Genomic DNA, 12,481 nt, shown 5'->3' with positions numbered 1-12,481 from the left:
CAATAGGGGACGTAAAGGGAACTGGAGTTAGTACTTAAAGAGTGCTTGAAAGGCAGCAATCTGAGCTCCGTGACTTGGAAAATGAATTTTATTTCTTCCTCCCAAACTCTAATTTTAATGCTAGATTCATGCTAAACTTCAGGAGTACCTACATTTCAAAAGCTAAAGATTATGCATGATTTATTGTGTTGCTAAGTGTCTTCTGTTCTTTCCAGCTAAACAGACGCATTACTGACTCTGTTGATATAAGGCACACTTCCTGGAAAGTAAAAGGCAAGAGAGATTATTGCAGCAGTTCCTTCACTAATCGGGATAAAATGAAATCTGATGGATTAGGAGCATCTGGACATACATCAAGTACCAACAGAAACACTGCTAATAAGACTTCAAAACATGATGACTTAAAGGGAAAAGATAGTAAGAAAACAGTTTCCAAGATTACAAAAGATTCAAAAACTGGGGAAAAAGTTGCTTCACCAAAGGCTAGAGCTGTCATAAAGCCAAAAATAGAAAGTAATGGAAATGCTAAGGCTGAAAGCTTGATTACCAAACAAGATTCAGAAAGATCATCATCTGCAAGTGGGCAAAAAATTTCTGGAAGTGGAAAAGGTGTAAAAAATCAGGAAGGAAAAAGTTCAGGTGCCAGACCTAAAGTACTTACTGGAAGCCCAAGTGTGCAAATCAAAACAAAGCCATTGAAGAAAACCACAGGGAAAGAATCACCCTCTCTAGTAACAGAGACAGGAACTTTCAGCAAGTCAACAAACTCAAGTACAGATTTACAGATTTCCAATGAACAACTAGATGAACCCAAAGAGGATAAACCAGTAGATGAAGGAAAAATATATACCGGTAATTAGAGACCCCTTCTGACTTGCCACAGGCAGGTCATATGCTGGAAAACAGCCTGGAGAGTTCCAAAAGTTCTATTCTAGATGGTTATGACCCTGCACAAGCATATTTTTAAAATAAATATTAATTACAAAAAGTAATGCTAAAATGCCCATGTATTAATGGCTCTAACTCAAATGTTATGTGCTTTGAAAAAATATGTGCGTATACAAGACAGCACTATAAAAATCTCAATTCTTCCAGTTTTGGCATCTGTGCTGTTTTCAGTATCTGACCATTATAGGTTAATATTTCTTTTTAGGTATTTGTATATCATACATTTTAACCTATAACTAATCTTTAATTTTGCTTATAGCAATGAAAACAAAGTCTGTTTTGAAGTTGACTAATGGAGCTACCAACAAAAAAGCTAATGAACTTGAGACGAACGTTACAACAAATAGGTTTGTTGGAAATCAAAATAGTACTTATAATTATATACTGGGTTTTTAATTGCTTGATTAAATGTAATTGTCATTTAATCAACATGTTTTTAAACCTAAGGATTTTTCAGAATAGTTTCTATTTCACATTGTTAGTGAGAGAGTAGAAATAACTACTGACAATATTCTTGTGAAGATAGCATTGTTTTGCCTCTGGGTTTGGGCTGTTTTGTTTATTTGTTATTTTAGCATTGTTACAGTGCTACAGGCTAGGTCTACACTACAGCGGGGGGTCGACCTAAGATACGCAACTTCAGCTACGTGAATAGCGTAGCTGAAGTGGCATATTTTAGGTCGACTTACCTGGCTGTGAGGACGGCGGCAAGTCGACCGCTGCCGCGCCGCCGTCGACTCCGCTACCGCCTCTTGCCGCGGTGGATTTCCGGAGTCGACGGTAGAGCCATCAGGGATCGATTTTATCGCGTCTTCACTAGACGCGGTAAGTCGATCCCCGATAGACCGATTGCTACCCGCCGGATCAGCGGGTAGTGAAGACGTAGCCAGTAACTCTGCAGATCTGAACAATTATGTGACTGAATCCTGGAAAGTGCTGAGAACTCTACATAGCCTCTGAAATAGTTTAGATGAAGCTACAAAATCAATGGAAGATGAGAGGAGTTAGTACCTTGGAGAAACAGGTCCCTAAATATATTGTTTATTTTCAGGAAGAGTAAAATCATTTTACATGGCATATATTGTGCTTTCCATGTTAAACTATATAGAGTACTACTGATTATTTAAACAAGTTCATTTTTTAGATCTTAAACTTGCAAGTAATGCAAGCAGTATCTTTTTCTCTCATAGTGTGACCAAAAAAACCACTGGGAAAGGATACAATGAACAAAGTCCACAAACTGTTTTGAAGAAAAAGGGAAATGTGAGTGGCAATTCTACAGCTCAGCAGAAGACAAAGAATGCACCAGCTAATGTTGCTAAAAACCAAGGTAGAATTAAATGGCACTAAACTAAATCATATTTACTATTTGAATCATTTTGCTATAGTGTAACACAGATAAGGAATTTGTTATCAGACAATAGAAATGTTCTGACAATCTTGGTGTATTTCCCATATTTCATTTTTGCTGACAGACCTCAGATGTATTTTTCTGCTTGTTTAATTCTCATGAGGCTGGTGTATATTTATTTTTTAAAATCTGGCCAGCTATTGGGAAGAAACCCCTTCCCTAATGTGCTTTGTAGATCTTTTGTCCTAGAATCATAGAATCATAGAATATCAGGGTTGGAAGGGACCTCAAGAGGTCATCTAGTCCAACCCCCTGCTCAAAGCAGGACCAATTCCCAACTAAATCATCCCAGCCAGGGCTTTGTCAAGCCGGGCCTTAAAAACCTCCAAGGAAGGAGACTCCACCACCTCCCTAGGTAACGCATTCCAGTGCTTCACCACCCTCCTGGTGAAATAGTGTTTCCTAATATCCAACCTAGACCTCCCCCACTGCAACTTGAGACCATTGCTCCTTGCTCTGTCATCTGCCACCACTGAGAACAGCCGAGCTCCATCCTCTTTGGAACCCCCCTTCAGGTAGTTGAAGGCTGCTATCAAATCCCCCCTCATTCTTCTCTTCTGGAGACTAAACAATCCCAGTTCCCTCAGCCTCTCCTCATAAGTCATGTGCTCCAGACCCCTAATCATTTTTGTTGCCCTCCGCTGGACTCTTTCCAATTTTTCCACATCCTTCTTGTAGTGTGGGGCCCAAACCTGGACACAGTATTCCAGATGAGGCCTCACCAATGTCGAATAAAGGGGAACGATCACGTTCCTCGATCTGCTGGCAATGCCCCTACTTATACAGCCCAAAATGCCGTTAGCCTTCTTGGCAACAAGAGCACACTGTTGACTCATATCCAGCTTCTCGTCCACTGTGACCCCTAGGTCCTTTTCTGCAGAACTGCTACCTAGCCATTCGGTCCCTAGTCTGTAGCAGTGCATGGGATTCTTCCGTCCTAAGTGCAGGACTCTGCACTTATCCTTGTTGAACCTCATCAGGTTTTTTTTGGCCCAATCCTCTAATTTGTCTAGGTCCCTCTGTATCCGATCCCTACCCTCTAGCGTATCTACCACGCCTCCTAGTTTAGTGTCATCTGCAAACTTGCTGAGAGTGCAGTCCACACCATCCTCCAGATCATTAATAAAGATATTAAACAAAACCGGCCCCAGGACCGACCCTTGGGGCACTCCGCTTGAAACCGGCTGCCAACTAGACATGGAGCCATTGATCACTACCCGTTGAGCCCGACGATCTAGCCAGCTTTCTATCCACCTTACAGTCCATTCATCCAGCCCATACTTCTTTAACTTGGCGGCAAGAATACTGTGGGAGACCGTATCAAAAGCTTTGCTAAAGTCAAGGAATAACACATCCACTGCTTTCCCCTCATCCACAGAGCCAGTTATCTCATCATAGAAGGCAATTAGGTTAGTCAGGCACGACTTCCCTTTGGTGAATCCATGCTGACTGTTCCTGATCACTTTCCTCTCCTCTAAGTGTTTCATAATTGATTCCTTGAGGACCTGTTCCATGATTTTTCCAGGGACTGAGGTGAGGCTGACTGGCCTGTAGTTCCCTGGATCCTCCTTCTTCCCTTTTTTAAAGATGGGCACTACATTAGCCTTTTTCCAGTCATCCGGGACCTCCCCCGATCGCCATGAGTTTTCAAAAATAATGGCTAATGGCTCTGCAATCTCATCCGCCAACTCCTTTAGCACCCTCGGATGCAGCGCATCCGGCCCCATGGACTTGTGCACGTCCAGTTTTTCTAAATAGTCCCGAACCACTTCTTTCTCCACATAGGGCTGGTCACCTTCTCCCCATATTGTGCTGCCCAGTGCAGCAGTCTGGGAGCTGACCTTGTTTGTGAAGACAGAGGCAAAAAAATCATTGAGTACATTAGCTTTTTCCACATCCTCGGTCACTAGGTTGCCTCCCTCATTCAGTAAGGGGCCCACACTTTCCTTGACTTTCTTCTTGTTGTTAACATACCTGAAGAAACCCTTCTTGTTACTCTTAACATCTCTTGCTAGCTGCAACTCCAAGTGTGATTTGGCCTTCCTGATTTCATTCCTGCATGCCTGAGCAATAGTTTTATACTCCTCCCTGGTCATTTGTCCAATCTTCCACTTCTTGTAAGCTTCTTTTTTGCGTTTAAGATCAGCAAGGATTTCACTGTTTAGCCAAGCTGGTCGCCTGCCATATTTACTATTCTTTCTACACATTGGGATGGTTTGTTCCTGCAACCGCAATAAGGATTCTTTAACATTCCTCTGATGTTATCTTAAGTATTCTGCACCTAGAACTTCCATTAAGTTCAGTAGAAATTCTGTATCTGAAACAAATTCACAATACACATTAGAGATCTGTGCTGCAGATTGGATGGAAGATATTTCTCCTTTTGTCTACATAAAATGCTTTTTATATTTAACACTGGTTGATTCCAGTGTTCATCATTTATGAATATTGTTTTTCATGCATGCTGTACAATATGTAGTAAAAACATTTCAAAATTATCTTTTTCTTTTGTAATCATCTTTCAATTTAAGTGTGTAAATAAGAATTAAACTTTTATAGAGTCCATTTTGATTGTATCATAACACCGGAGACAGTTAGTGATTGTGGAAAAAACCTAAGTAGGAGGTAGAAAATCAGAACTGTAGATGAATTACATTTCAAGTCACAGTAATGTGCAGGGAACAAGTGTTACAGGTGAACAAAAAACCACTACCATAAAGACCTGTAATGTTCAAATTAACATAATTAGAAAGTTCTTTAGTCACCTGCCTCCATTCTTTCTCATATTTAGTTGGTCTCATAGTTACAGCCCCAAAGTTATTGACTTGTCACGCAAGCCAAGGTATTCCAGCATGCACTGAACTCTAGATGTCAGTAGCACTGATTGCCTAAGGGTAAAAGGTAAGTAGTGTTTTACTCATTACTCTTAAGGATTTTAATATAAAATAAGAGTATATTATGGGATATAAAATATATTAAGTGAAAGTCCAAAGTCCTCAGAGTATTAAGTAAAACCTGACTTACTTTTCCTTAAAAAATTGTCTCTCTGCTCCATTATTAAGCATCAGTATAGAAATACTGTGCATTCACAGACATGGAAAAAGTATCATAAGGCAAGACGAAATCTGTTTAAGGTGTGAGGACAATATGCCTTGAGAATTACCCTTTTAAAATCTGCATTTTAACACCGTGGCAACCTATTTTATAACTAGCAAAAAGTATAGTCCATTGTAGCTGTTTTTATGGCAAGTATGGTATGGTATGTAATAACCTTCACTGTGTAGATACCTGGCTGTGCCAAGGCACAAGGAGGAAAGTGAAGGATGGAGTATTTTCAGCTTGAACACTGCATTTCCTTATTGATTAAATTAGAACCTGAATGCTACTTTAATTCGCATTCAGCTAGTACATGAAACATAGGTCCTGTCCATTTATGGTCATTAAAGATATCACAACACTCTCTGAAAGAGTAGGGGTGTTAATACTGGTGGTTTGGCCATATTACAACTAGAATAATTACATTCTGCTTACTTAAATTTCCTCTGTAATTTAAATTGAATAGAGTACTCATCACTTCCTAGGTTAAACAACTGAGCAGTGATTTTTGTGTACCATTAGATAGCTGCTGCTTTCCACTCTAGTAATGGCTGCACTTCAGTAGTGGATGAAGTGATTCCTACATTTACAGTTTATAAAGTGCTTTGGACTCAAAAGTCCTAAATTTAGTGCAAGATATTTTTATTAAATGTTTGTATTTAAGATAATTTAATTGTTTAACAAATTTTAAAATTACTTGGTTGTCTAAAATATTTTTAATAATCTTTTACTTGACTTACATGCATCCAACTTATCAATAATATAGTTCGCTGACTAGAATGTGTTTTGTTTACTTTTTTTATTTGTTAGGACCACAAGGAGATTCACAAAATTCATTAAAATCTGGAATGTCTCCGAAACAAAATGAAGGAAAAAACATGATGCAAAATTTTTCTCAGACAGCACTTTCAGAAAAACAACCTTCATCTAAGAAAAAGAGTATTAAACAATCACAAACATCTGCAGTTAAAGCCACTGCAAAAATAATAACAACACCCAAAAATCAGACCCATTCAAAGAAAGGTGAGACTATAAACAGTAAAGACCCAAAACAGAAAATAGTTACTGGGCAGCCTATATCAAAAGCTCAATCTTCAACACAAAGACATTCAAGAAGTGAATCTCCTGTTGTCCAGAAAAACGTGCATAGTCCTGAACAGAAAATTTCAGAACAGAAACTTGAACACACATCTGCTGCTTTTGCAATTCAGCCACATGACAATAACAAATGCAGCACTGCAAAACAAAGTAAGTGTGAAAAATCTATGATAGAGTGTAGCAGAGGAGACCTACTCGTGGAATCATGGCAACCTGATCCAAGAAAATTATTGGATCCTCTTGAAAATGGGGAATACAAAGTAGAAACCAAACCTTTTTGTACTCTAGTTAGAGGACAAAATGTTCCTAAGCTGAATATTTCAATGCAAAATGAAATGGAATCAAAACTGGTTTGTGAAGATGAAATTGAAATTAAATATCCGGTAGATAAAAACAAAGATGATGGTAATACAACTGAATTTAATTGTTATACAGAGCCTAGTAGAAATGCATACTCAGTCATTTGCAAGAATACTGGCCAAAAACTCCCTACTTCAGTTTCAGAAGAAAGATTGAAAAAGTGCAAAACTGTTTGTGATTCAGCTCAGAAATACTTGGGATATTCAGGAAACAGCAAAGTATGTTTAACACAAGCAATAGAAGACTGTGTGGAACAAAATGATACCTTAAACACTGAAATGGGCATTAATTATGGAGAAGATCACTTACCCAGCTTTTCTAAGGTAACAAATGCCTCTAATTCGGAACAAGATGAAAGAAAAGCCTCTAAGACTCATGTAAAGGGATTTGCAAGTGCTGGTCAATTGTCTGATAAATCAGCCTTGACCGAATACAGGTCTGCTACAGTAGACTCAGATGCTGCTTCAAAATGTTTCACAGGACAGGTTACAGAAAAATGTTCACCTAAAGATATGGATACTACAGAAACACCAGAAAGCCATGAAAATTCAGAAACTCCCTTTGTGGATCGTTGGAATTTGAGTACAGGTGTGTTGGATCCAAAAGAGAGTCCTGAATCTGATACTGGCAGTGCAACAACATCTTCTGATGATATCAAACCAAGATCAGAAGACTATGATGCTGGAGGCTCTCAGGATGATGAAGGATCAAATGAGAGAGGGATTTCTAAATGTAGCACTATGTTGTGCCATGATTTTCTTGGAAGAAGCAGCAGTGATACAAGTACACCTGAAGAACTAAAAATCTATGACAGTAGTCTAAGAATAGAAGTGAAAATGAAAAAAGAGGGTTCGGATCTTTTTCGTGTTAATTCAACAAGTGATGATGAGATACCAAGAAAAAGACCTGAAGTGTGGTCACATCAAGGTGTATTAAGGGTCAATACTAGGGAAAATGAAAACACTACTTTTGGCAGCGCACAGTTTACTCAGGAAGCAGACCAAGTTTCCTCTTCTGCAGATGAAACGGAAGATGAAAGATCTGAAGCAGAAAATGTAGTAGAAAGCTTTCCTCCATCTGACCCTCCTACTCAGCCATTCCAAGGAATTGTTAATTTAGCTTTTGAAGATGCAACAGAGAATGATATTGAAAGTCAAGAATTTTCTACAACTAAAAATTTTAAGCGATCTCTTTTACTTTCAGTAGATGAATGTGAAGAGTTGGGATCTGATGATGGAGACGCTCATGCTCCCCTTCAGCATTCCATAGATTCCCCTACTCCTTCTGATGTTTTTGATAGTGTATCTCAGGAGCATCATGAAAAGACTTATTATTCAAGGTATTCATTGGAAACTGAAGATGGATTCCTGGAGTGCAAACAGCAAGAAAAGGATAGAAGTGAGAGATTAGATAAAAGTGAGCACTTTTTTCTAGATCCCCATAGCACAGAAATCAAAGGAAAAGATAATCAGGGTGCTTCAGTGACAGAACAAAATTGCCCAGAGAAAGTACTCTCAGTAGCAGATAGTCAGTGTTCAATAGAAGAGCAAAAGGTAAATAGTAAGAATGAAGAGATTAACGAAATTCAACAGTGCAATAAACTTTCAGACAATGACACAAAGTCTCAAGAAAGACCATGTCATTTGGACCTTCATCAAAGAGATACTAATTGTGACATGCAAAAGAAGAATTCTGCAAAACCTGTAAAACCTTGTAAGAATCAGTTACTGACTCTGGAAGGTCAAATGAGAGAGTGTCAACGAGCACCTACTGAATACACTAATACTGATTTACCTGCAGGTAATGTACAGAAATAGAAATGTTAAGTCCCTCAAAAAAATTAAATTAGTAGGCAGAATATTGGAAATGTTTTTTGTCTGGGGTCAAATCATGAACTCTAATAATTGGCTCAAATTTTTTAAACAAACTTAAATGCTTTTAAGTATTTACTTGTTTACTGAATGCTCGTCCATTTTGGATACACATTAAATAACAATGTTTCAATGGAAAACTTGAATATTTATACTAGGCAAATCTATTCAGATAGATTTTATGCAGTACTAAAAAGAAAGATTGGGAACAATTCCTTGCATGCTAATTATTTTTGGTCCAATTTAACATTGTCAGCATCAGCTTTTGGTGGGAACTTTTGTATACGTTTTGTCTGCTTTACAACCTATATCATATATTTAAGTGGGATGTGCAATAACTACAGTAACAACCTTACTAAAGTGCACTGAACTGTTTACCTTAACAGCTATATTCATTACTTTTGCAATTTGTTGATATAATATATTTTACATGGAGATGTGGATGCTGATCCTTCTCCCACTGAATTCAGCGGGATATTTCCTATAGACTTCAATGGGAGCAGTTTTGGACCTAAGACTTGCAGTTTACAGGATTACTAAAATTGTTCTAAATTTTACCAGTGAAAACGGATTTCCTAAAGGAGAGATTATATTTGAACCAGTGATCGTAAACAAAAAAGCTCTAGCTTGATTCACCTAGTTAGATGATTGTCTAGATGTTTTATCTGTTTTGTCTTTTTAAACCAGTAATTCAAAGTATCCCATTATAAAATACACAATAGTGTCTGAATATATTAACTATTGTATATTCAAGAGTAATGAAATGCTGCTGCTGATGACCTATGTTCAGCAGAACCACAGAAGAAGACCTTTTAAAAGTTGTACTTTTTTTTTTTTTTTAGTTTGCTTGTCCTTGCCTGCAGCTACCCTTATAATGTGTAGTATAAAATAAGCCTGTGAATAAGCCATTTTGTTTTTCCTTCTCTTTGGAGCTTACATCACCATTCAGTGATCATATATTCTTTTTTCCCTCCATTCCTTCCCACCCACCTCCTGTTCCAACTTTACGTTATTGTAGTGAATTAGAAATTCCATGTGCATTAATTTTCTGTTTACATAACTTGTCTTTTCTGTATCAGAAATGTTCTAATTATGAAGGTTTATTGTTAATTACCAGTGGTGACTGCTGCTCTAACTTAATTTGTAAACCAGACTTCGTTTGTTTTTTGGGGTTTTTTTACACAGAAAATAAATGCCTACATTTTGTCAAATTTGTATAAATTTACATTTTTTTGTTACTTGTTGGATTGTCTCTGCTGCAATGAGTTAAATTTTGCTCTACAAAGCCCTGAGGGGGGAACATGTGAAATTTTTACATTGTGTAGTATTATGAATTATTGCAGGAGACATAGATGATTGTGACGTATTGGCACAAACCTGCATGTATGAGCATCGACCTTCAAAAACCCTTTCTCCAATATATGAGATGGATGTTGGAGAAGCTATTGAGCAGAGGATGGAGTCAGAAAGGGACATTCTAGATGTGGATTTTGAAGATCAGCAATTTGCAGAACAGGACTGGACTCTTCTCAGGCAACTGTTATCTGAGCAGGACTCAAACATTGATTTCAAAAACTCTGTTCCTGAAGACCTTAACTTAGCACAATATCTTATCAATCAGACACTACTTCTGGCAGGAGATGGTTCAAAGCCTCAGGGTAAATCACATGTTGATACTTTCAGTAGATGGACTGAACTAATGTCGCCACTGGATGATTCTTCAGCAAGTATCACAGTGGCAAGCTTTTCCTCTGAAGATTGTTCTTCTCCTCAAGGGGAATGGACAATTCTTGAACTGGAAACCCATCATTAAAGTGATCAAATGTTTGAAAATGGACTCCAACCCCTACCCCAAATCTATTTGTTGATGCATTGTTTCCATACAATAATGAAATACTGCATCAGTTAAGAACTGCCAATTCTTGATACTGAGGCAATCTTCTCAATATATTGAGGTGCATACTGTTAATTTATAACCTAGCTTTAGTCACAAATAGAATAATTTTTCAAAGCTGAAATAGATGTTTTTCTAAAATCAACTTTGAGCATGTATTTTCTAAAATTGTTAGAAAAATTAGATGACTTGCAAGAAAAATATTGGTTTAAACTCCATCTTCTATCCCCTTTCTGTCATTTGTTAATATATTCTTTATTGAGCATGGATTTTAACATGTGACTGCACAATAAGTAGCACCATTTTTTTTCCTTTTTGCTCTTCATACAGTGACTTGGTGATTTTTCAACAATAAAAGATTGAGAGTTGTGTTGAAAGGTGTTGTGTTCCAACAGTACTTTAAATATTAGAAATTTATATTTGCATTTACAGAATGTAAAAAGTTTTGGACTCTATTTACATAAGCCGCTTGTTCAGTTTGTTTCCACCGGATTGATTTTGTATATTTTTGTTTGTTTTGAAAATTTTCAATAATTGTTTTTAAATTGTCATTTATTTAAATACAAGACTGCAGAGATACTGTAAGAATGGTACAGTTCCTCTCTTGGGAACACAAATACATCCCCTTACTTCAGTAAATAATGGCATGGAGTATGAATCAGAATGTTAAACCTGTTCTGAAATACTGTGTCTAACAGCTCAAAAAGTAGATTCAGTCTGAAGTTTTAGCAGTGGCACTCTTGCCGCCTTCACTTTAAAAGTCCATGTTTGAAGTGGAATTTTATTTGTACTACAACTCAAGATACTTTTGAGCCCCTCCCCTACTGTCTAAGTCATAACTAGTTTATTGGGGTTTTCAAAATCCCAGTGTGTCTTCTATCTTTGTGAGAGTGTTAGGGTTTTTGCTGTCTCTTTCTAATCTCATAATGCCTCTAAAAATTTCCTTATGGAGGCCCAGTGTCTCATCCTCTTGATTAAGGAGAACCGAGAAGGAAATGCTTCTCACCATGTCTGCTCTGCTCATTCTGCTGCTAAAGAAGATGGCAGTTAAATGACATGAGCAGGGTTTTTTGTTGTTGTTTTTGGGGATGTGGGTTAATAAGGGGGATACTTTCCAGGTGAGGGATATTGGACCATATTCTTCATGCCATACTGAGGCAAAATGCAGCAATAAGGATGGTCTTATGTAAACTATACAATATTGCTTCTGCAGATCCCCTCCTGTTAATGACCAACAGGAGATGTGCCTTCAAATGGGAGTGCTACACTGCAGTAACAAATTACTAAAATGGTGATATTTAAAAAAAAAAAAAGACTTTTTTACCAAAAGCCTAACTTGCACTGGTTATAGCCAAGGATAATACAGGCGGGTGTTTTGCAAACTTTTGCACAATTCTGCCAATGCACCTTAATCCTGGTCTGCAGGTATTCCTGTTCTCTTGATCCTATGCTGTTTATAAGCAGCGACTGACAGGAGTCTTGAATTGTGAAGTCGCTTTGAGATGTGGCTAAGCAGTGACTGCTGAACTAACTTTCACTTTTGACCTAATCAGCATTTTGATCTCAGAACTCATGACTTGGAAAGGCTGCTATACACTGACTTGAGTGTCTGTCAATACAATCAACATTTTATTGAAGCAGAATTATAAATTGGTAGAGGAAGAATTTTACCTTCTAAATAGAGGTTAAAGGAAAGATATTAATCTCCCCTTCATGTCTGTGCCCATGATACTTAGAAGGGAGTTCAGTCTTGGCTGTATGCCCATCCCCAGCTTTCTTATAGAGGATTCTCACCAAGGATTC

General features: G+C 37.7%; 1 protein-coding gene across 1 annotated transcript in view; it reads left to right on the top strand.

Moving 5' to 3' along the window:
- The window catches only part of LOC113405062 (AP2-interacting clathrin-endocytosis protein-like), a 66,506-nt gene extending 55,873 nt beyond the window's left edge, over positions 1 to 10,633 (top strand). The window contains exons 14-18 of the mRNA XM_026655630.1: positions 216 to 852; positions 1,208 to 1,295; positions 2,139 to 2,278; positions 6,266 to 8,713; positions 10,128 to 10,633. Coding sequence (XP_026511415.1) covers positions 216 to 852; positions 1,208 to 1,295; positions 2,139 to 2,278; positions 6,266 to 8,713; positions 10,128 to 10,597 — 3,783 coding nt within the window. The 3' untranslated portion in view covers positions 10,598 to 10,633. The remainder of the gene's footprint in view (positions 1 to 215; positions 853 to 1,207; positions 1,296 to 2,138; positions 2,279 to 6,265; positions 8,714 to 10,127) is intronic.
- The last annotated feature ends 1,848 nt before the right edge of the window (positions 10,634 to 12,481 follow it).

Source organism: Terrapene carolina, unplaced genomic scaffold (genome assembly GCF_002925995.2).
Source record: "Terrapene carolina triunguis isolate 2854851 unplaced genomic scaffold, T_m_triunguis-2.0 Scaffold210, whole genome shotgun sequence".
Taxonomy (NCBI): domain Eukaryota; kingdom Metazoa; phylum Chordata; order Testudines; family Emydidae; genus Terrapene; species Terrapene triunguis.
Note: the sequence above shows the minus strand (reverse complement) of the source record. Positions and strands in the feature narration are given on the sequence as shown.